This window comes from Purpureocillium takamizusanense, chromosome 2 (genome assembly GCF_022605165.1).
Source record: "Purpureocillium takamizusanense chromosome 2, complete sequence".
NCBI classification, from domain to species: domain Eukaryota; kingdom Fungi; phylum Ascomycota; class Sordariomycetes; order Hypocreales; family Ophiocordycipitaceae; genus Purpureocillium; species Purpureocillium takamizusanense.
In genome coordinates, this window is record NC_063069.1 from 2,682,510 (window position 1) to 2,704,613 (window position 22,104).

Sequence of the window (22,104 nt, forward strand, 5' to 3'; positions counted from 1 at the left end):
CCAAGCCTGCTACTTGATATGTGTGTGGCTGCTGTAACGGGGATCCTCGCCTTGTCAGATCGGAATCTCTTGGTGTCCATCACCGGATACCATAGCCGGCGTCAACATAAACGGAGAAGGGGCAACAACATGTCAACTTGGAGGCTGCCTCTCTTGACCTGCTCGAGGTTTGCCGTGGCCTCTCTGGGCTCCTGATATGGCTCTATACATTGAGGGATATCACAGTGACAGATCTTGCCGACCCGTCGTCCATACATCTATCCGTCCATCACAAACACCCGCCGCCTCCCTTTGTCGTCGAATCTTGGTCGACTCTCGAAATCCTTTCCTATAAGCCAAAGCCATGGCCATCCAAGCAGAGGGAAGCAGACATCTAGCAGGCAGCTGATGTCGCCTCGTAGGGCTGTGGCGCTTCCAAGCGGCGCCCGCGGTTCCCCCACTGCCCCAGACGGATCTTCGCGTATATACTCCTCCCCATGCTCACATCGCTCACATGCACGCTCAAACGGGCCCATCAATGCAGCCCAAGAATCCGCTTCGAGTTCTCGTACACCACCCACGTTATGCTCAGTGCCGGGGCCACCTTTAGCAGATTCGGCGTCAGGCCCTTGTAGAGGCCCCGCCAGCCCTCTAGTTGGACGGTTTTTGTCGTCACGTCCCAGATGCCCGTGTACGTCGCCCGGTGCATCACTGTCCCCTGCGTCTGCAGTCGCGTCCGAACCACGTTGAGCGGATACACCACGGTAGCGCCAATGGCGCCCGAGGTCGCTCCAATCATTCCCGTGGCAATGTTGCCGGGGTTCGCGTCGTCTTCGTGACAGCCAGTGCGTTTCGCGTAGTAGGTCCGGTACGACTTCTTGAGCAGCTCAAACATGCCCATATCGATGGCACTATACGGGAACATGCCCACCAGGCCCATGGTGACGCCTCGATAGCAAGCTCGGACCCCGCCGTCGGCATACATCTTGATAGCCGTTTGGCGGACGAGAGCGCTTCCCGTCAGGCCGCCCTTGACCGTCTCGCATTGAAGGCGAAACTTGAGCGTGTCGAGTGGGTAGACACAGAACCTGTTTCACGTCAGCAATATTTCTCTCTCGCACGGGACAGGGACGAGCTGCATACTGTGCGATCATGCCGGCGACACCGCCTGCGGTGAACTTGGAATACGAGTTGATCCGCCTGGGGTCGCCGTGGCCCTCAAAATTCGCCAAAGCTCGCTTAGCTGCCTCATAGGACCCAAACTTGATGGCCGTCTCAGGCATGATCTTGACAACGTTCAGGCCATTTCCTAAAACGCAGTCAGCACCGACGATGACTTGGCGACGGGCAACGGAGAAGAAAGAGGTGGCTCACCTGCAAAGAAGCCGCGGAGTCCGCCCGAGTGAAACAAGTCCCGTACGGCATCCTTGATGGGTCGCAGCGAATTCTGCAGCGCGGCTATCGGACGTCCCTGTTTGAGTGCCGCGCCGGCCGTCTCCGAGCTGCTCCTGGTGTTGACGAGCAGATACACCTTCAAACGATCAAGAGGCGCTGTGGCCGTCCTCGACACACCCCCGGCGATGGCACCCGCGAGGAAGTAACCTGGATCAGGCGCATAGTCTGTCAGCACGAACTTCTTCTTTCGCGCGGCTTTTGTGCCAGAATGAGACTCTTCAAGGCCGTCCTGCGGGGTGCCATCGCCGCGTTGCTCTCCGCTGCCGTCTGCAATCGGCTCTCGGCGCCGTGGCGCGGCTGCGTCGACGACGGTCTCCGCAGTCGCCTCCGCAGCGTCCATTCCCTGTGTTTGCTTCGACAGCACGTCTCCCGTCTCATCCACTTCTTCACGCTTTGTGGGTGGTGGAGGTGGTGGTGGTGGTGGTGGTGATATCGGCGGACTTGTCGGTTGCGGTGAAGGGAAGCCAGCTCTTAGGAGCGAGCCGAAGAGGGAGTAGACAAGAGAGTAATATGAGGAACTGCCCATACCTAGGCCTTCCAAGGTTTCCTCGCTAACAGTGGAGTCGCCCTCTGGCGTGACGTTGACGACAGACTCGTAGTACGAGAGCACGGCACGTAATTGGGAGTCATATTCGCGCGCAGGCATAAAGAGGAGGAAGTTTCTGAAGAGCCGTCAGCCTTTGATCTCGATGGAACAGGACGATGTCATAAATAGAGGCATGTGGTACAACTGCCAGAGGCCGATGACCTGTTGGGGGGGCGTCGTGGTGCGGTGCCTTGCGACACCATGTGACACATGACCGTGTGCACGCGAGACGACCCGCGACCAGAACTTGGCCGAGCGTCGTGCAAAAACAATAAATGCAGCGCCTCCCCCCAAAAAAGATCGCAGGGGCCAAAAACTGCACGTACCGCCATTCGTCAAAGGTAACGTATCCGTCGCTGTTCTTGTCCATGTCGGCAAAGAACTCGCCCATTCTCCGGTTCGACACGGTCAAGCCAGCAGCGCGAAATGCAGTTTGCAGCTCAGCCTGGTCGAGCTTTCCGTTGCCATCCTTGTCGATGGCTCGGAACAGCAGGAAGAGTTGCTTCTCCGCCTTTTCGACAAACGTGCGAAACTCTGCGACCAGTCAAAGCGCGCGTCAGCGACTGTTGCGCAGCTAGGCGAGGCAACGGGGGGGAAGAATCGGATGGAACGAAGCGATGTGCTTCGCTCGCAGCTCGGCTAGAGATGAAGCATAGTACCTTCATATTGTATTCTTCCGTCGTGATTTGTGTCCACTTCATCCATCACCTTGGCCAGCAAGTCGTCGGCATTCTTGAGCGCTGCGTCGTCGGCGCCGTCAGCAAACGGGAGGGGTTGCGGTGTGGGCAAGAAGCAGCTCACGATGGTCGATGCTGCGAAAACCCTTTTTCAGGCCTTTTAGGTCCAGCTCGCCCGTCCGAGCCGGGTCAAGCTTGGCCCAGAGGGCCTCGACGCGGGCATCGCGCTGGTTCTGGGACTCCTCAAGCCCGCGCACCACGCCGGTGACGACCTTGGGGGCCATGCTCACGGCGACTTCATATCTCGCGCGCGAGGTGCGGCCAGCTCTGTAGCTCTCTCTCTCTCTGTCTTTCCTCCTCTCTGTCTCTCAGTATCGACGGACCCGCGTGGAAAAAATTGCTAGGGCGTCGTGGGCTCGGCTCGCTATGTCAAATGCATGTTACGGCGTCGGTGCAGGTAATCGATTGCGCGCAAGGCGGCCGGGGCAGCGGTGGTGACGTTGTGCTGCAGAGCGCGGGAGGAGGTGAGGGATTGAAGGTTGGGGGACCTGGGAGGGAGGGCCAAGCCAATGATGCAAAGCTGCGGCAGCTCTGGTTTGGAGGTGCCGCCCGTCGCGTTGCCGAGACGGACGGCCTGGCAGAGGAGTGGGGTGGGAGGAACCTGAAAGGCCTGGAGCTGGGGGGTTCCGGCTGGCTGGACTGGGGAAAGTTCAGGCAGGTTGCAGTGAGTGGTTGCTGTCCGCCACGATCAATCAGACGCACCCCATTAGCACCCTGTTCAGTGGGCAAGGGAGCCCCCCCCCCCAAGGTGCTGAACGTTCCCGGCCCAGTGGGGTGGAGGTTCCCGTCCCGCCCATCCAACCTGGAAGCCACCTCGCCAGCACCCAGGCCAGGCAGCCCGGCCTTCAATTGCCTCTCGGCGCAGTGCGGCAGCTTATCTTATCGCCCCGCAGTTGAAGGAGGTGGTTGTAAAGTCCACTGCCACGTCCCCGACGATCCAACCACCACCACCACTACCACCACCGACCACGACGCCGCCCGACTCGGCGCGCGCGGGGTCCCGTCTCCGATTACAACAACACAACTCACACCTCGACCACAACCCTCGCTTGACCAGCTCTGTGCACCCAGCTTTGCGCGCGAGTCCCAGCGGCGCGCCCCCGGGGGGCCAATGTCCGCCAACTACTGGGAGTCGACGCAGCGGCGCCACTGGCTCTTCACCAAGGACCAGCTGGCGTCGATGCGCCAGAAGCTCGAAAAGGACAATGCCGATCTCGTTTCCATGTTTCCCCTGCCCCAGCCCAGGCACCTGTCGATATACTTTAACCAACGTGAGCCGAACAATGCGCTGCTTCCTCCCCCCATCCCCCCTTGGCGATCCCGCCGCCCGCCCCCCCCCCGTCGTGTAGGGTGCGGAACCGGCCGCTGACCCAAGAGTCCTCGCCCTAGAGTTGTTGCGCCTGGGCAAGCGCCTGAGCATCCGGCAGCAGGCCATGGCCACGGCGCAAGTCTACCTCAAGCGATTCTACTCGCGCGTCGAGATCCGCCGCACGAATCCCTACCTCGTCATCACGACGTCCATATACCTGGCGTGCAAGATGGAGGAGGCCCCTCAGCACATTCGGCTCATCGTCACGGAGGCCCGGCAGCTGTGGCAGGAGTTTATCGGACTGGACACCTCCAAGCTGGGCGAGTGCGAGTTCTATCTCATCAGCGAGATGAGCTCCCAGCTCATCGTGCATCAGCCATATAGGACGCTGAGTTCGCTGCGCGGGGAGCTGTCCCTGGTCGAGGAAGACGTCCAGCTGGCTCGGTCCGTCATCAACGACCACTACATGACAGACTTGCCGCTGCTATGCGCTCCTCACATCATCGCCCTTGTGGCTATCCTGCTCGCCTTGGTTCTACGCCCCAACACGTCCACACCCGGAGGCAGTCTGTCCGGCTCCTCTGCCGCGGCCGGCCTCGCAGCCGCCCACGCCGCGCTGAGCCAGGCACAAGCCCGGGCCAACGGCCTCCCGGACCCTCCGCCGCAGGCAGCTGATTCCAAGGAGAGGCAGCAGGAGGCGAGGATGTTACGTGTGCAACAGTTCGCCGCGTGGCTGGCCGAGAGCGGCGTCGATATAGCCGCCATGGTCGACGCCACGCAGGAAATCATCTCATTTTACGAGTGTCATGAGCACTACAACGACAAGCTCACGCGAGAGCAGATCAACCGCTTCGTGAAGGCGCGCGGGTTGGACAAGTAAGGCCTTGCGCCAGCGATCTAGAGACCGGATAGAAGGAGTACGCGAAGCATCGGATGGAGTGAATGAAGAAGCATGATATGGTCGGACGACAATGTTTGTTTGGATCTGCTGCACGCGGCGCTACGGTGACGAAATGAATGACGCATCTCTTGGAGTCGGCGCTGGACTGGATTTCTCGACTTCTATAGCGCTGGTATACAAGACTGGTCAACCATCTCTATAGTTTCTCTCTTGTCTATTGCAATGCTGTCGTGGATCCGTGGGCTTCTATAGCGCTATAAAAGACTGGTCATCTATCTTTATAGTCCTCTCCCGTCTATTCCAGGCCGCCATGGCCACATCGGCCACCTCCCGACCCTTAGAGATGGCAATCTCGTGGCCACCGCCGACCACGTGAATGTCCACGCCGTCCTGGCCGAGCACGGCCTTGGAGTCCTCGATCCACTCCTCCTTGACGACGATGGGGTCCCTGTCCGCGAGAATCAGACACATACGCCCGCCGTCCAGGCCCGGCGGCACCTCCCCGGGGCCACCACGCCGCCGCCGCGCGAGCTCCTCGCTCAGCCGCACCCAGGCCTTGTCGTGCTGCCCGTAGATGGGGGCGTTGCGTATCGTGCTCATGTAGGCTCCGACGAAGCCTTCGTTCTCGGCCAGCTGCCACCTGACCACGTCGCCGACCCGCAGCACGGCAGCAGCGCCCGTCTGGCCGTTCTGTTTCTCTTTCTCCTCCTCATCCTCCTGCGTCGACACGGGGACCTCGTCAAAGTCGACGTCCGCGTCCGCATCCACGTCGTCGCCCACGGGGACATCGGCGCTGGCGGTCCCGCGCCTCGGCTCCAGCCGGCGGCGCGCCAGGGCCGTGACGAGCCAGCTCGGCAGGACGCCCTGCGTGTAGAGCAGGCGGTTCTTGAGGCTGACGTGCGAGGGGCGGACCAGTCCGCCGGGGCAGACGAGCGTCAGGGACCGCAGCAGGGACGGGTGGTAGGCGGCGAAGGAGGCGGCGAGAGCGCCGCCCAGGGAGTAGCCGAGGAGGTGGAAGGCCGAAGAGCCGGTCCAGGGGAGGGGCGACGACGCCAGGACGAGGAGGATCTGGGTCGCGTACAGACGCTCGTCGTACGGAACGTCCACGGGGGCATCCGAGTACCCTCTGCCAAAGAAGTCTAGGGGCGGTGCGTGGTCAGGGACACGACGGCGACGGGTCGGCGTCTACATTGCGCAGAGGGGACTCACCAAATAGCATCACCCTGCACCCCCTTTCGACAAACTCCTTGGCCATGTCCCCGAGGGCCACGCACGGCGTGCCGATGCCGTGCATCAGCAGCACCTTTTCCCCGTCCTCGGGGCCCCATTCAAACACCTTGATCGTCCCGTACTCGGTCTCGACATCCCGGCCGCCGGGGAAGACATCAGGAGCATATGGTAGAGCGGCGGCCTCGGACGAAGCCTTTCGAGCCGATTCACGAGCCCTCGCGGTGATGTGCCGCCTCGGCCGGGATGGCTCGCCGAGGACGGGGCGCAGCCAGATGTAGAGCGAAAGGCATGCCGCCGCGGCGACGACTGCGGCGTCCGTCGCTCGACTCCAAGGCAGGAAGGCGAGGCGCTGGACCATGTTTTGCGTCGTTGCCTTGCTAATGACCTCTCGTGTCCTTGTAACAGCCCTTGGTTGAGATGGGCGATCCAAGAGCGGCGGCCGGCGCGAAGGCGCAGCCCAAGCCGATTGAGTGCCGAGGAAGCGGCCTGACTGACTGACGGGCGGGGCCGACGGACTCCGCTGGCGCTCATCAGAGTGCGGGCGCGGACGTTGAGTGTCAGTAGTTCACTTCATCGTACGTACTTTGTCTATGGGTGTGAAAGAGGCAGCCATGGTGATGGATAGGCATCATCACCAGGCATATCTCCGGAGGGGTTTCGCCAACGTCGTACAAAGTAGAAGCCTCAAGGCTAGGTATACTGCACAAGTCGTCCACAAGTTAGTTGCCTGCCTGGCCCCATCCATGTCTGGTACCTCTACTCTCAGCCAATGCCGGCTGCGGGCCATCGGTGATGCTGGACGCCGTGCCATCTCCTCGGACAGCAAGGCGTCGGAGATGCGCAGCAGCGCCCTTGCAGCCGGCGTGAGGTTTCAACGGCATCGCATCCTCGTCCGTGAGGTGGCGCGTCTCAAGACAGCGCGGTCCGCCCACGACAGCTACCCTCCCCCACGCGAGCTCGGGCAAGGGACTGGCACCGAGTGTGCTGCGCTGCACGGGCGGATAGCACTGCTAGCAGCTCGCAAAGCCACAAGCTTCGCAGCGCATCCGTCTTGCCGTAACTTACGAAGTATATCATGCCCATCTCTCAAGATCGCCCGCGGCCTCGCGACAAAGCAACCGACGGCGGACCGCCCGTCCCTCCGCCATGTCTTGCCCGGAGCAGCCTCCGTCGTCGCCGAGGGGGGTCTCATTTGGACCGGAGCGGACAACCCGCGTGGCTGGGGGGCCCCCGCGAGTGGCCGGCGGCGGAAGCTCGAGATATTTCGGGAGGCTTGGTTCTTCGACTCGACGCGGACTCCGGGGTGGCTGCGTGACCAGGGCCAACCACGTCCAACCCCCCCCCAAAAGCCCCCCCTCCTCCTCTTCCTCCTCCCCTCCTCTTGATACGCCGCGATAACGAGGCGCGGCTTTCTGGGATGCTGTTGGCACGTAGCACTGGGTACCTAATACCAGGCCAGTCCGCCTGTGGGGGAGCCGATGCTGCACCTGGGCTCCCACTACTAGTAGTAGTAGTGCATGGTGCCCATGCTGGGGAGGGGGGGAGCAGCCCCTCACAGTGAGACACGGGCGCACGCTCTCCTCCGCGTGGTCTGCGAGACGCACCACCCACCCCTAAAACCGCCGTTGCCGATGGACGAGGGATGGGGGGGGATGGCTGATGGAGTGAGGCGATGTGGACGGAGCACCGCAAGGCTGGCGGCGGCACGAAATGGTGAAGAGAAGAAAGGGGACCGGACCCGCCCCGTCACGACGCAAAGAGCGGTGTGTGTGTAGGTGTGTGTGCCTGTTCGTCGAACGACCAGCGTACTAGGTTGTACCGTGGCCAGAGTCTGGGTCCCGTCAAAAACCTAATGCCCGTCATTCGTTACCTTGCAGTCAATCATCTTCAGCAACGCCTGCACATGCACATCTCGATTCTCTTTGCGCCGGTGAATCGACGTCGCCTGCCGTGGTCGTTGCGCAGGCAGTGCGTTCGTCACAAGGTACGAAGTACAATACAAATGGTAGTGCCGCCGAATCTTGCACCGGCAACCTTAGTACGCACCTCGCCCGGCCACCGCTGCTCCAACCTGGGCTGAGAGTACCTACTGTACTCGAGTCCATTTGCCGGATTCGCAGGCCCGCTAGCCTCCGGCAGGCCCGGTCGAAAACGTCCTGGAAAGGAGGTTGGCGATGCAGGAACCGCACAGGAAGCCCCCCTGGTCTGCCGGTCGGCCGCGTCTACCCTGTTGTTCTCTGGCTTTCACGCACCCTTCCACTACCTGTGGTACGGGCATTAGTTAACGTTAGTACGTAAAAGTACTAAGAGTAGGTACGAAGGTAGGTGATCCGGTAGCTTCTCTCTGTCCGTCATCATGCTTTATGCGCTGCAGCATAAATGCACGGCATGCCAAGCGGGCGTGCCAACGAGATACGTACAATGACTCTTTCATCCTCGCCAGGAGCACACCTGTTGAACTGGACAGGCCGGAGGGCGACGCGTCACTTGAGCCGCCTTTAAGTTATTACTGGGACCGACCGAGAAGTGACCCAGCAGATGCTACGTACTGTACTCTCGCCAGCCAGCACAGGGCGCGCCGTGGTGTGGGGTTTCCGGTCCCCATGCTCCCAAGCGCCCCCCTCGTCAAGTGAGGCAATCGGAGCACAGCTGGAGCCCCATCCGCAAGCGCTTATCAGGAACTGGTGCCAAATCCAACATGTCTTCCGATGCTTCCAAACAAGGGATGCTCCGGCTGCAAGAGGGCAACGGGCGTTCGTCTCTGTTTTGATTCAAGACGGCATCCATCAATGTTATTGTCGGTGGTGTCAGCCAGTATCATCCGCCAATGCCTCAATGTCTCGCCCACGGCCGCTTCCCTGGCATTAGAGCTGTCGGACAGCCCACCGCCCTATGACGACGTGTTTCATGATCAAGAAATGTGCTGTGCGACGGTTCTGAAGGGGGGCCGTACAAGGATGCACGTACTGCACTGTACTGGTGCCTGCCTCGACATGCTCATGCCGTCTTTCGTTCGTTCGTTCGCCGGCCGTTAGTTACTGTCCTACGAATACCAGAGTCCAGTGCCGCCGGGCTCCAGGTCAGCCCTGGCGCCTGCATCGCGCGCTTCGTCCGCATCTGGCGCATCATCGTCAGGCGTTCGCCCTCGGTGCAGCCGGGTGCTCCCACTGTCCATGCCATGCCATGCCATGCCATCCATAATCATCCGACCTGCCGAATGGCGGAGGGACGATCCGTGCGCCGGGCTGGGGTGGTGGCGTGGCTGACGCCAACGCCGTCCACTCAGGTCGACGCCGCGCCAAAAGGTGCACACTTGTTCACCACCGCAAGGCGGCTGCGCTTTCCCCACAGACAGACAACGGGCGGCCCAGTCTCGAGCCCAGCGCGAGGGTGTGGTGTGCTGCTGCGCCTGCAGTGGGCGCACAGTGCGATGGGTGGATGGATGCCGTAATAAGGATGGAGAGGGGAGAGGCCGGGTTTCGTCCCTCCCAGCCGCCGCGCGCTGCACAGGATGCGGCCCAGCCGCCGGCAGCGAGCCCGTCGCCTTGGGACCTGATGCTGCTGGTGCCCATGGTGCAGCTGTCCCTTTCTTTGGCTGTATTGGCTGTCCGCCACACCAACGTGGTCTCTCAGGTTCGCCGAGTGACCTGGAGCCTCCTCGGGCTGGTGCAGTGCACCCGGCTGGGCAGGGCAAGCAGTCGCCGCCGCCGCCGCCCAGCCGATCGTTGCCACCCATCCACCCTCCGTGTTTCGATGCATCAATGCCGCCCGCGAGGCGAAGGGTCCAGCCCGTTCCCCGTCATTGTAACGTACTGGCACATTGGGACGGGGACCCAGCGTCGGGTTTCACCAGCGGCCGGGCTGGTGGGAGTGTGTCTGCAGGGAGGCAGGGATGGGGGAGGGAGACGGGCGGGCTTGAGGACAGAGTCGATAGACTCTTGCGTGGGCAATCTGAAGGGCTGACCAGCAAGGTGCCGTGGCCACTCACGGCGCTCAGCGCCAGTGGGAGGCTCGGTCAGGACAGGCCAGGCACGGACGGGCCCCTCCTGGCGAACTGCCCGCGACCACCATTTCGTCATCGTCAGTGCATTGCACCCTTGCGATCTTCGCAGTCGACTTGGAGTCGGGCAGGCCGGAAAGGGATGGAGGGATGGGCGTTCGCCGCCACAGCGCAGCGCAGCGAGCGCCATGGAGGGTGGCTTGGGAGGTACAGGTAGGCTCGCTACCAAGGAATCAATCCATTGCCGCAAGAGAGCCGCCGCGACCGGCGCTGGGAGCTGGAACCAGACACGCATCAGAGATATGGGGCCCTGCTTGTTATTACTACAGGTACGTACCCACCAAGCCAGGGACTGGTGTGAGTCTCGACACAGGCACGGAGAAAGGGGACAGACAGCAGAATGCGGACGGTCAAGTGACTGACGGGGAGGCTGATGGAATGCGAGGGTCCGCCGTTTCTGGCACTGGGTGTGGCGCCGAAGCGTCACGGTGGTGTGGCCGTGTGCTTTCGGTGGTGTGACTGTGCGCCAGCGGGCGATACCCTGCTTGCTTTCTGTCTGGCCTGCCATCTGCCCCCAAGGCTACAAAGGTACTGAAGTTGCGACGCTCGGGTCTCCCGTTAAATGTACCAGATGCCAACGGCGAAAGCTGCAGGGCTGCAGAGGTACTGGCTACCTGCGAGGCGCACGCATACGCGGCGGCTGGGCTCCTCACCTTCTAGGATGGAAGCCCGCCGCCCGGTGCTGCCTGTGGTCCCATTTGCCGCGGGCGGGCTGATGACTGTCCTGTGCAGAAGCGAACCGGCGCGCCGCGGGCGCAGGGCTTGGTAGCTGGCCTCGGCGGCCGTGATCAGTGAGAGGGAGACGAGAGGGGCAAGATAGTGACTCTTTCCCCCTCCCGAGCCCCCGAGTGCGCAGCGTCCTCCCCAACTGCTAGCAGCAGGTGGCGCTGACACCGAGCCATCTTCGTCATCTCTGGCGGCTTCTGGCTGCCTCTCCGGCCGCAGCGCCACTGGGCGCCCCTTGCTCCTCTGCCTGGCTCGCTGGCTCGCTGGCTGGGTCCCATCCTCCATGCCATGAAGCCCGCCTGGGCCCGGGGCGTCCCCGACTTGACACTGTCCCGCGCACTGTCTCGCCTGCCCACCCCGCCCCAAAATTACCATATTGGCGCCCACCCCTGGCCACCTGCTAGACCCACTGCGGTCTAGTGGTCTGCATGCCAGCCCAATCACTGCGCGGTGGCGAAGGCGACGGACCCAGCGATCCCTGCCTCCCATTCGCCGCCTGCGGCATGGCTCCCCATTTCGGGTCCCTCAGGTGCGTCCTCACTCGCTGCAGGCGGCGTGCGAGTGGACAGAGAGTGGGAACCCCAACCAACAAAAACCCGCCGCACTCGTCCTCTCCACCTGTCTGGACTGAACCCCCCCCCCTTCCTCGCCGCCCACTGCCCTCCACTACCGTCTGCGCCCGTGCCTCCGTTACCTCACGTACTGCTCTCTTCTCCTTTCACCTAAAAGCAAATCCCGTCCAACACCGCTGCATCGCCGCTTCATCTCCATTTCCCCCATCTCTGCTTCTTTCCTTTTCCGAACATCCCCCTCCACGCGAACACTACCACAACGCAGCCATCACCACCTCGCGTTTGTTCAACAGCAGACATCTCGAAGCTAGAAGCAACAATCACCTCTCCAACGCAACCTGACACCGACCTGCCTCACCACGACGCCGCCCCCAATTGCCTCGTCGCTTGGCCGCCACAAACCATACCGAGCCTGCATTCAACAACGGCAGCCTCCGCCCTGGACGACCCATGATGGCATCATACTACCACTACAGCGCGCAAACGGCGCACGCCGCCCCCATGTCGCACAACCATCACCATCACGGCGGCGGCGGGCGCAACCGCCGTGCGCCTCGGCTCTCGGTCTCCCAGAACGCGCACAGGCAGTTCCGGGGCGCTCGCAGCATGAAGGACCTCAACGAGTCGGCTGCCATGTCAGCCTTCCGCATGAAGTTCGAAGCCGGCCGCTCCTTTGAGCTCGAGGACGACCTCGAGTTCTGTCCCAACCTGTTGACCGAGACCGACGTGAGTAGCAGCCTGGTGGAGCCTTATTCCCCCTCGCACAGCAGTGCCTCTGACTGGTCACCCGAACAGCTGGTTTCCATCTCCAGCGCCTCGGAACGCTCGTCGCTCGCCAGCAACTCGCCCGAGTCCTCGCCCACGCAGCAGCCCCAGACCGTGGCTCCGGGCTTCTCCCTCAACTCGTCATCCCCCGCCTTCATCCCGCCCAGCTTCCACACCCAGCAGTCGAGCATTAAGCTTCACCAGCCCTCCGCCACGCGCGGCCGCAATGCCATCCCCATCATCAACCCCGCAACCGGTATCTCCATGTCCAGCCCGCCGCCTTCGGTGTCGCCCGCCACCATGCAGACGCCCCTCGGCCGTCGGTGGTAGACTTTTCGGGGTCGCGCCCTCGTGTATCCTTGATGGATGGATGCGAGGTCCGGCCCCAACTCTACCGCCGTGTGTCGTGTGCAATGTAATTTGATGTTACTACCGTCTGTTCGTTTTCCGGTGCCTACTCATCTTGAGCGGGGCGCGCACCAAAAGCAAGACAGGATGCGGCAACACCTTCTCTTTGCGGGCTATGATTCTCGGGGATGGGTCCAAACCTAATACGGCGTACATCCGTGCTGCTGCCCTCGCGGCACCAGTGCGGCTGCTGGACTGCCGGACGAAGACGACTCTCACCTCTCCACCCATCTGTACAAGCTCTTTAATCGACATACCGACACTCTCCAACAGATACCCACGAGGACCATTCAGCGACGCGATTGAGAAGGCTCGATGCCAGTTTATTCTTCGTTTTGTTTTAGTACTTGCCGGATGAAACTGTTTGGACAAGTTGGTGCGCCCCGCCTGGATGAGGTGGCACCGACGCGAACGGGCGTTATTTGTGCACCAAGACTTTGCATTTCGGGCCACGTTGTGCTCGGCACCGACGGCGGAGTTGGGACTAATGATTCGGGTCATCCCTTCATCCTTACACTGGCGCGCGTTGCGACGGGGACCAGCCTTGGGTCCTCGGAAAATGTCTTCGCCTTTGATTACCACCCACTCTTCACGGCCACGGGTCACGACTTCACACCAAGAGACAACACACAAAAACCCATCGAAAAGAACATATAGATAGGGGAGATTCTGACGACGGACGGACGGGCATTTTTTTTTCTTGGATTTGCGTTCCAATCTGCGTCATCATAGGGACTTGTTTAGGGCGAGCGGCGGTTGGCACAGACGAGCGGGTGTCTTGATGTTTGCGCGCGCATACCATGCAACTGGAAACGGGCTCTATTGGGATTACGAGGAGTTGGTCGCTGCATTTTGCGTGGTTTGGGCTGTTTTGCGAGATCCCCCATGTGCAACTAAATGGGAAAGCGGCTTGTCCATTTTCTGTTTTCTTGTACGTACGACGGCCGAGGGTCGGCGTCGGTCATGACCCAGGGAGGGAGGGTCATTGGATCTGTTGTTACCCGGCTGGGTTTATTATCTCTACTACGGCGAGCATATGGGAGAGGCATGAGGAGGCACAGTTACGACATGATCTGGTTTGAGATGGGGTTTGTTTGGGATTTCTTGGGCCCTCGAGCCCTGGTGTTACCAATTTGTTGGGGATCTAACGCCTATCGCGAGCGGACGATGGCAAACATACTTTCCGGGTTATGGCGCTTCAAAGGATTCGAGATACCGCGGCTCGAATGGCCTGCAGATGAGAATATACGATATGTTCCCGAAGCAAAGCGACGGCTGCAATTTGAACGAGCAAGTAATGCGAGCGTAGTCAGGGCCCAAAAGAGAAGAGCTCTGTCCCCACAAGCTGGCGGAGGGCAGAGATGCGTCATGATCATGGGCCGGCGAGGGTGGGGGGCTCGAAGAGGCTGGCATTCAGATGGAGCCTCGGAGAGAGAAAGTCTGACTGCCATTCCTCAACAGTGGGCTGACTCGGCTCGATGGAGGTAAGGCATTGGTCATTGGCGCACCGACAGGCGATCGATGGGTGTAGCAATCTACGTAGTACGTAGCCGCGACGACGACGACGAGGGGCGGGCGAGCGGGCTCAACGGAGGTTCCGATGCGGAAATGGTGACGTCAAGGCCCCGGACAACCTCCTCCTCGCACTACCTCTCCATCTCTCATAGAATGGTATCATCAGCGCGTCGGCTTCTTGGAACTTGGTGCCACCTAACTAGTTCTACCATTACTGCTACTACTACTACACTCGAGTCGGGTTTTTATCTTCCCTTTTCTTCGTTTCGTCCATCACACTTCGTACAAGGCCACTTCATCGCCGGCCCCAACGAGAGACTCTTTTTTCCTTTAATCGGCATACATATACATCTGTTGTCTCTCTAAACCTTCCGAGAGCTACGTACGTGCTGCGATAGAAGGAACCCGACAGGAAAAAAACGAACAAACAAACTACGCCTCCGTCCGAAGATCCCCATCGGTTGATCAATTGATTCGATTCTGAACGGGAATTGTCGTCGTTGTCGTCATCACGCAACGAAAATCCCGGAGCCAGGCCACACACACGCATAGCCTCAGTCACTCACTACCTATACTCCTTTAGCTCTTCGCCGCCAGCCAAGATGATGCCCGCACGGAACCTCGTCACGATGCACACCCTGCGCACGGCGACCATGGGTCGGGCCGTCGTCGGCCGGGGCTTCTCCCTCTCGACGAGCGCGCGTCTAGGCCTCAAGGAGTCTTCCAGCCGTACGTGTCTGCGGCCCTTTTTTCCTTTCTCGATCCCACAAACAAACAATGGTTGTTGTTTTTTTTGGTTTGGTTTTTTTTTATAGATGAAGAAAGAAAGAAAGGCATCAACGTTGTAATGGTGTCCCGCTGACCCGCGCGAGAGCAGAAACCGACCAGGACTACGACAAGCACAAGCGCGACTCGCTCGACAAGCAGAAAAGGGGCTCGGGCCACTGGAAGCCGGAGCTCGCGTCGGACAGCGAGGAGGCCGTCAAGGCGGACCGCGCGTCCAAGGAGGGCGTGAGCGAGCTGCAGGAGCGGACGAAGCGCGCCGCCGAGGAGACGTCCAAGGCGGGGACGAGCGTCCGTGACGGAATGTGAAGAAAAAAAATATGGGAGAAGTGTGTGTGTGTGTGTATGTTTTGTGCGAAAGATGGCACTTGGTGGATGAGGGTGTTTAAACGGAGCTTGGGGCTGATGATGTTGCTGTGTGTCTATTGTATCTGCCGCCAGGGGAGAGAGCAGCATGGATGGCCGTGGGGAGGCTCATCAACAGACGGGTGCACGACGTGCTACTACGGGTACCTCTTACTGCTTCGTACTACCTACATACGTATACTGTACTACCGTTACGTTTGACTGGTACAGCAAGGGCCTCGATTTATTGTCTTTCATGTGCATTATGGGATATTTGGGGGATTGGGGGCGTGAGGCCCCGCGTCGCCGAGGGGCGTCATCGTTGCCCTGCAGGTGTGAGTCTCAAACATTGTGTGCGTGTGTGCGTGTTCCGAATTGCGTGTTGCGTGTTGCGTGTTGCGCGTGCGTATGCGTGTGTACAAGGCACAAAAATGATGCATGCGGGCATGTTGTATGCACACGCCTCGTGGACGAAGGGAGGGCAACCACGCAACAACACATACATACCAGGTACTAACGTTATATGGTGGGCACGTACATGTGCCGCCCGCACTGCTGAACCTCACTCATCTCGGCGCAGGGACGATGCATTATGCGGTTTCACGACAACCCGCAAAAAGGTGTGTCTAGACGTCGTTCCGGTCCCAAGGGCAGAGCAACAATGTCTCATTGTTGTTGTTGTTGTTGTTGTATGCTGTCTTGGGTTATCCCAAGCCACGGCAGCTTTAGTAGACTTTCGGGGTGGTGGTGATGCTGGATGGGCAGTTTGTGATGGATAGTCACGATCCTGCCATTTTCATGTCGCGCACACAAACACCCCCATGAATTTCACGAACCCGGGCACTTTATCCGCCCGGCCAAAACGCCGAAGCAGAAAGTACCAAGAGCTAGCTAATTCACAAACCCTTTCATTGTATTCACAGCAGGTGTAAGCATCGTTTTGCTGTCACGGGTATCTGCGGTTCAGGGTAAGTCGGGTCTAGGTGTGCCGCGGCCCGCTTGATGCGAGCTTCGTCGATCTCCGACCTCCGGCGCCGGGGCCTATCGATAACGAACTTCTTCTGCATGCCACCTCCGATCCTCCACATGAACCGAACCACGACCGCGATACCCCGTCCGCGCATACTACTCATACGCGCGCTGGCATCAATTGACCGCCTCCCACGCAATCTGCTCTCCCGACCGCCCTGGAGCTCCAAAGCTTTGGGCCTTCCTTTCCTTTCGTGCCCTCCTGCCGCACCGCGCCGCGCCGCGCCGTCCTCCTCTTCTACCCGAGATTCAAGTCCCTCCGGCGCCGCTGCAGAGAAGCGAGGACAGAGAGAGAGAAAAATAAGGGAAAGCAGGAAAAGGAAAGAGGCGCGCGTCGCCGGAAAGCGCCGCCATGACCTCCTCCTCCTCCTCCTCGCCGCCGCCCCCCTTCCAGGCCGCCCTCCTCGCCGGAGGCCTCGCCGGCACCACCGTCGACCTCTCCCTCTTCCCCCTCGACACCCTCAAGACCCGCCTCCAGTCCTCGGCCGGCTTCTTCCCCTCGGGCGGCTTCTCCGGCATATACCGCGGCATCGGCTCTGCGCTCGTCGGCTCCGCCCCCGGCGCCGCCTTCTTCTTTTGCACATACGAGGCCACAAAGGGCCTGCTGCTGAGTAGAAGCGGCGGCGGTAGCAGCAGCGGTCTGCTGCCCGACGCCGCGACGCATATGATCGCCGCCAGCCTCGGCGAGGTGGCCGCCTGCGCCGTCCGCGTCCCCACCGAGGTGGTCAAGCAGCGCGCCCAGGCCGGTCTTCACGGCGGCTCCTCCGCCGCCGCCCTGCGCGCCATCCTCGGCCGGTACCCGACGCACGGCCTGGGCGCCGTCTGGCGCGAGATGTACCGCGGTTGGGGCATCACCGTCTTCCGCGAGGTGCCATTCACCGTCATCCAGTTCCCGCTGTGGGAGGCCATGAAGGACTGGCGGTGGCGGCAACGTCGGCGGCAAGGGGGTGGGCACGGCGGCGCCGACGTCTCGGGCGTCGAGAGCGCCCTCTTCGGCAGCGTGGCCGGCGCCGTCGCCGCCGCCATGACCACGCCCCTGGACGTCCTCAAGACGAGGGTCATGCTCTCCAAGGAGCGCGTGTCCGTCGCCGATGTCTTTCGCCGCATGGTCCGCGAGGAGGGCGTGCGGCCTTTCTTCGCGGGCGTCGTGCCTCGCGTCACATGGATATCCATCGGTGGTGCCATCTTCCTCGGCAGCTACCAGTGGGCCATCAATACGATGCGCACAATAGCGTGACATTTCTAGGCGGCGGCTGCACGATATGACACGAGCGAGGGAGGAGATGCAAAAAAGGTATATAGACGCTTGTATACGGGATCCCGACCCACGTGGTCCCGCTACCGCATAGACAGACCGACGGAGGGTTAAGAACATTACATCGCTCGCTCCGGGGCAAGGAGGCTCACCCCCGCCAGCTCATGTACAAACAACGAGGACGAGAACCCGAACGATAATGATAAAAATAGAAAAGAAACACCCCGCGAACACCTCGACCCCCAGAATGCATTGCGTCCACAAGAAAATGACAAGCCAGTAGGCATACAGAGCCGGGCCTATGACGACGGCGCAGCAGTGCCAGCCTCTGGTGCGGGCGCGCCTGTGGCCGGAGCCGCGCCCTCGCCCTCAGCAGCTGGTGCCTCTGAGGGCTGCTTAAGAGGCTTGACGACCTTGCGGCCGTTGGCCTTGTAGTAGAGGACGACATCGTTGCCGCCCTTCCACACGTGGGTTCTGATGGTGGCCAGACTCATGGCTGGGCTCAGCAGCTGGAAAATTGTCAGCTCGCAGCAGGGCATCATGACGCTGGGTGGACGCATACCTGGTCGTTGCAGTACAGTTCTAGGTACTCTTCCGGCTGCAACCCATCATCCTCCTCCTCCTCCTCCTCCTGCGGGAGCTCCTCGATTCTCTCAGCAATATACGCCAAGATCTTCTTCACCCGCAGCATCCTGTTTGCATTGAGCCTGTTGGTGCCGTCGGCCGGGGAGATGGGGAGCAGATCGCCCATTGGGTGCAGGACGAAAGAGATCTTGACGGGGTCTTTCAAGGGAATCTGGTTCTGGAGCAGGACGTCGCCCAGCCACATCGGCGCCTTCTGCTCGATGATGTCGGCATCTCGGCCGACATTCTCGACGGTGCCCTCGTACAGATTTGCGCTACCCCCAGAGGTCTCCTCTTGAATGATGACCTTGGTCCCCGGGGGCAGTTTCAAGACTGGCGTTTCGGTAGGGAGGCTCGGCGTAACGCGCGTCTCCACGAGCTTGTCCGGCACCTCTGCCAATTGTTTGTCGTACTCATTGCGGATCCTTTGGATCACGCCAAAGAAGCTGTCATCGACCTCCTTTTCGTGGTTTGAAGATGATTCCGACTCCTCCGCCTTGTCCTCGGTGACCACCGGCTTCTCCTGCGTGGCTTGAGACAATGAGCGACCAAGCTTTTTGGAGCTGAAAGACATTCTAAACTTCTTTCCAAAAGGGGTGCTGGGCGATTTGGCAGCCTCGCCGGCTTTGTCTTTATCCTTCTCTTTGTCCTTTCCCTTCTCATCCATCGATGTTTTGGCGTCATCGGTTGCTGGCGCCGTCGTAGCCGGTTTGGCAGATGCGTCGGCCGAGAAGTAGTCGTCCTTCTCTGCCGAAACACGGCGTTCTGACGGGCTGACCACAGCCTCCTCTGGGACCCCCGGCAGGCTTCCAGCTGGACCGGGAGTTGCGAGACCGATTCCAAGGCCCGGTGTCGGGAGGGTTAGGTGAGCCCCATTCGCCCGAGGTGTCGTGACCTGCTCTTGTCCCTGCAGACCAGGTGAGGGGATATCGATGGCTGCCGGAGCGTTGGCTTGTCTAGCGGCTAGTCTCTTCTCAACCTCTTCATTCAGCTTTTGGCGGTAGAGTTCGTCTCGTTTGATTTCTTCATCAATTAGATTCGCAAAAAGGTATCGAAGAATCCACCGTCCAAGGCTGACTGCAAGTGGGCGGTTAGTAGGACAAAGAGTGTCAATTACGCATCACGCGCCCTCAAAACTTACTTCTCTGGTCTTCTCTGAACTCAATCGGCTCCTGCAGTTGGAGCTCGTCGGCATAAATCTCGGCATCAAAGCAGTTGAACGGCTCCAAGACAACTGTGAGATTTCCGGAGCTGAGGTCGACCGAGCACCACGGAGCGACAGCCTCGCGGGTGTTGACCAGCTTTTCCACGTCTTCGAGGTGCTGTTTGCCAAAGCTTTGTATGGAGGTACACTGAGAAAATGTCAGTAGCGCTTCCATTTGCTGTTCCCCGGGGCCACATACGGAGATCAAGTCCCATAGGAGGACATCGCCAGCGGTGTCCAGAGTTAGAACTCGTCTCCTATCGTTGAGCATTTTGTGCTTCAGGAGACCGAACTGGCCCTCGATGGTCTCTTCCGGCAACTGATGGATAGGCTTCACCTCGGGATCTGGCTGCTCGACAATGACCTCTGACCCCCTCCTAGCCAAGGTGTCGTTGAGGGTGTTGGACTCTGGGTCAAGTGTGGGCCTCGAGGGAAAGACGGCCGTGTTTGATAGTCGCAAGACAGACTCGGAAGGTATCTCCCTGTCCTTGTCCTTGGGGGCGTCGACCTTGGAGAGCGACGATTGACGGGGCCGGTGGGATGCCGCAGAGGCCGCCCGCTGGTGTCGGAACGCCTCTGGCAGCTTGAGGTCGCCGCCCGTGTCCACGTCTGCCCAGCGGTTGATGGATGACCTGTTGGTCGCTGTCCAGATGTAGCCGTTAGCGGCAACCACCTTGGACACGCCAAAGTGCTCCTGGGCGATGGCAAGGCTGAGCCCGTCGTCCATGTCCTCGAGGCTCCCGCGGACGTCGGTCTTGGCAACCAGGCCAGAGCGGTCGCTGCTGTAGAATATGCCGAGGCGAGGGTCGTCCGAGTAGAGGGACCAGATGCTCTCGTCGTGCATGGTGAAGGTGTACATGCAGCGACCGCCCCTGACGCTCCACATCTTGATGGTCTTGTCGGCGCTGGCACTCAGAATGGTGTCACCAGCTTCGTCGATGAGGATGGAGCGAATGTTGTCCAAATGACCGACGAGCTTGGAGACCCGAGAGCCTGTCCTGGGATCATATAGCCGAACCATCTTCTCCGGGCCGCCGCTGGCTAAGAGGTTGCGCCCGACGGCGAGGGCGTAGACGGAGCCCTTTTCGGTGATTTCCTCGCCCTTGACGTCGACCTCGAGTGTCTTGCCGCCCCCGTTGAGGTCCCACAGGCATATTTTGCGATCGAGGCCGCCGGACGCGACCCAATTGGCGTTGACGTCGGCTGGAGGGGTAGCAACGCACTTGACGTAGTCGGCGTGCTCTCCGATGGTCAGAGCACGCGTGTTGTCCTCTTGGGAGTGCGGCCGCCACACCTTGACGGACAGGTCGGACGAGGCAGATACCAGCGCCGTGTTGTTCTGTGCTAGGGCGATGTCGTTGATCCAGTGCATGTGCGCCTGGCACTGGGCGCGAAAGGCGGTCGTTGGGGGCTGGGCCGCGGTCTTGGAGGCACTTTCCTGGGCGGCACCGGCAGCGGGCCGAGAAGTGTCGAGGCTCACATCCCAGGCGCAGACGATGCCGTCTCGTCCACCCGAGTAGCTTGAAGGGAGGTCTCACGGTCAGCGGCGGGCACACGGAGGCATAGGGGCCAGCAAGGGAATGTAGCTCACAGGATGCCGTTGCTCGCATCGACGGCAAGGCCGTTGACGCCTAGGCGATGGCCGCCAGCGGACGATTTGGCATTCTCGAGAACTGCAAGTTGAATGGACAAGAAGGTTAGCGCGAGGTCTTGCAACACACGACTTCGTCGCGGCCGCCATGTCTCGGGTGGCTGCGCGGAGCCGGTCCTACGGCGTCGGTGCGGGGCTGGCGATGAAGACGACGATGGAAGAGGAGGAGGAGGACGAGGAAGAGTCGCAGCCGTCACGACAACGGCACGACAGGGTGCGGCGCAAGCGACTCACCGTAGCTAATGCGTTGACGCGCCTTCTTGGCCATGGCGTGTGAGAGCGAATTGCGATGGCGTCTCGGCGGTTGGCGCAGAGCTGGGGCGTTCAGCTCGAGCGGACCCAGAAGTGCGTGCGATGAGGGATGACGATGGAGGCGCCGTGCGGTGCAGGGCGGGTTGAAGTCCAGGCGGCGTTGCAGCGCGGATATGGAAGGCAGGTCCCGTCAGATAGGTAAGGTACGAAGGCACTGGTAATATTGGCAGGGTAACTAGCCGCCCGCTAAAAGAAGGTAATAATTGGAGGGCAGGCAGGGCAGAGGCGTCATGAGTGCACGCAGCAGCACGCGGATGGGAATGGATGGATGGATGGACGGATGATGGATCGACAGGCGAGGGGCAGCTTGGGGCAAATCTGGGGTCCGCCAGGCAAGCGCGGCCGGATTGGCAGTCTCACGTCGCATCGGCGCGGCCGGGGAAGCAGCCGTGGAAGCCTCCAGGGCTCCCTCCCGTTCAAGCCAGTGGGGGAGGTTCATGCGCCAGTCCAGTACTACAATGCCCTGGGCTGGGCTGTCCCCGCCTCCATCCACTCCGAACGTGGCCTGACAGCTGGGCTGGAGGTGTCTGGGTAGGAAGTTAGTACCCAGCTGGTGGTGCGCGATGCACTAAAACCGCCTGGGTTGCCAGGGCGGGGGCCCAACCTCCAGAGCTACGTAAGGTACGGTTCAATTTACTAAGGTAAGTACCTACCTACC

The 22,104-nt window shown here is 60.7% G+C and overlaps 7 protein-coding genes across 9 annotated transcripts; 4 read left to right on the forward strand and 3 right to left on the reverse strand.

Moving 5' to 3' along the window:
- Positions 1-120: 120 nt before the first annotated feature.
- On the reverse strand, positions 121-3,324 carry JDV02_002623 (uncharacterized protein). 2 transcript variants are annotated; one of them, XM_047983666.1, is made up of 7 exons: positions 2,822-3,324; positions 2,680-2,760; positions 2,347-2,554; positions 1,963-2,096; positions 1,354-1,581; positions 1,123-1,288; positions 121-1,067 (listed from the first exon to the last, which is right to left on the reverse strand). In XM_047983666.1, exons 1-7 carry the CDS (start codon positions 2,979-2,981, stop codon positions 515-517), a joined length of 1,530 nt encoding a protein of 509 aa, XP_047839638.1. In that variant the 5' UTR covers positions 2,982-3,324; the 3' UTR covers positions 121-514. The 2 variants fall into 2 exon arrangements, with proteins under 2 accessions (XP_047839638.1, XP_047839639.1); XM_047983667.1 differs by having other exon boundaries at positions 1,354-2,554.
- Positions 3,325-3,649: 325 nt separating this feature from the next.
- SSN8 (RNA polymerase II holoenzyme cyclin-like subunit) lies at positions 3,650-5,237 on the forward strand. The gene is made up of 2 exons (XM_047983668.1): positions 3,650-4,028; positions 4,147-5,237. The coding sequence occupies exons 1-2, from the start codon at positions 3,869-3,871 to the stop codon at positions 4,944-4,946; spliced, it is 960 nt and encodes a 319-aa protein (XP_047839640.1). The 5' UTR covers positions 3,650-3,868; the 3' UTR covers positions 4,947-5,237.
- JDV02_002625 (uncharacterized protein) lies at positions 5,113-7,527 on the reverse strand. Its single transcript, XM_047983669.1, has 2 exons — positions 6,177-7,527; positions 5,113-6,106 (listed from the first exon to the last, which is right to left on the reverse strand). Exons 1-2 carry the CDS (start codon positions 6,553-6,555, stop codon positions 5,214-5,216), a joined length of 1,272 nt encoding a protein of 423 aa, XP_047839641.1. The 5' UTR covers positions 6,556-7,527; the 3' UTR covers positions 5,113-5,213.
- A 4,478-nt stretch (positions 7,528-12,005) lies between these two features.
- JDV02_002626 (uncharacterized protein) lies at positions 12,006-12,650 on the forward strand (the record flags this gene model as incomplete). The annotated part of the gene is made up of 2 exons (XM_047983670.1): positions 12,006-12,281; positions 12,351-12,650. The coding sequence occupies 2 exons, from the start codon at positions 12,006-12,008 to the stop codon at positions 12,648-12,650; spliced, it is 576 nt and encodes a 191-aa protein (XP_047839642.1).
- A 2,195-nt stretch (positions 12,651-14,845) lies between these two features.
- On the forward strand, positions 14,846-15,335 carry JDV02_002627 (uncharacterized protein; the record flags this gene model as incomplete). Its single annotated transcript, XM_047983671.1, has 2 exons — positions 14,846-14,972; positions 15,121-15,335. The coding sequence occupies 2 exons, from the start codon at positions 14,846-14,848 to the stop codon at positions 15,333-15,335; spliced, it is 342 nt and encodes a 113-aa protein (XP_047839643.1).
- A 1,119-nt stretch (positions 15,336-16,454) lies between these two features.
- On the forward strand, positions 16,455-17,964 carry PET8 (S-adenosylmethionine transporter). Its single transcript, XM_047983672.1, has one exon. The coding sequence runs from the start codon at positions 16,753-16,755 to the stop codon at positions 17,635-17,637; it is 885 nt and encodes a 294-aa protein (XP_047839644.1). The 5' UTR covers positions 16,455-16,752; the 3' UTR covers positions 17,638-17,964.
- Positions 17,695-21,732, reverse strand: JDV02_002629 (uncharacterized protein). 2 transcript variants are annotated; one of them, XM_047983673.1, is made up of 5 exons: positions 21,369-21,732; positions 21,075-21,156; positions 19,421-21,003; positions 18,218-19,356; positions 17,695-18,164 (listed from the first exon to the last, which is right to left on the reverse strand). In XM_047983673.1, exons 1-5 carry the CDS (start codon positions 21,400-21,402, stop codon positions 17,955-17,957), a joined length of 3,048 nt encoding a protein of 1,015 aa, XP_047839645.1. In that variant the 5' UTR covers positions 21,403-21,732; the 3' UTR covers positions 17,695-17,954. The 2 variants fall into 2 exon arrangements, with proteins under 2 accessions (XP_047839645.1, XP_047839646.1); XM_047983674.1 differs by having other exon boundaries at positions 19,421-19,631; positions 19,683-21,732.
- Positions 21,733-22,104: the final 372 nt, after the last annotated feature.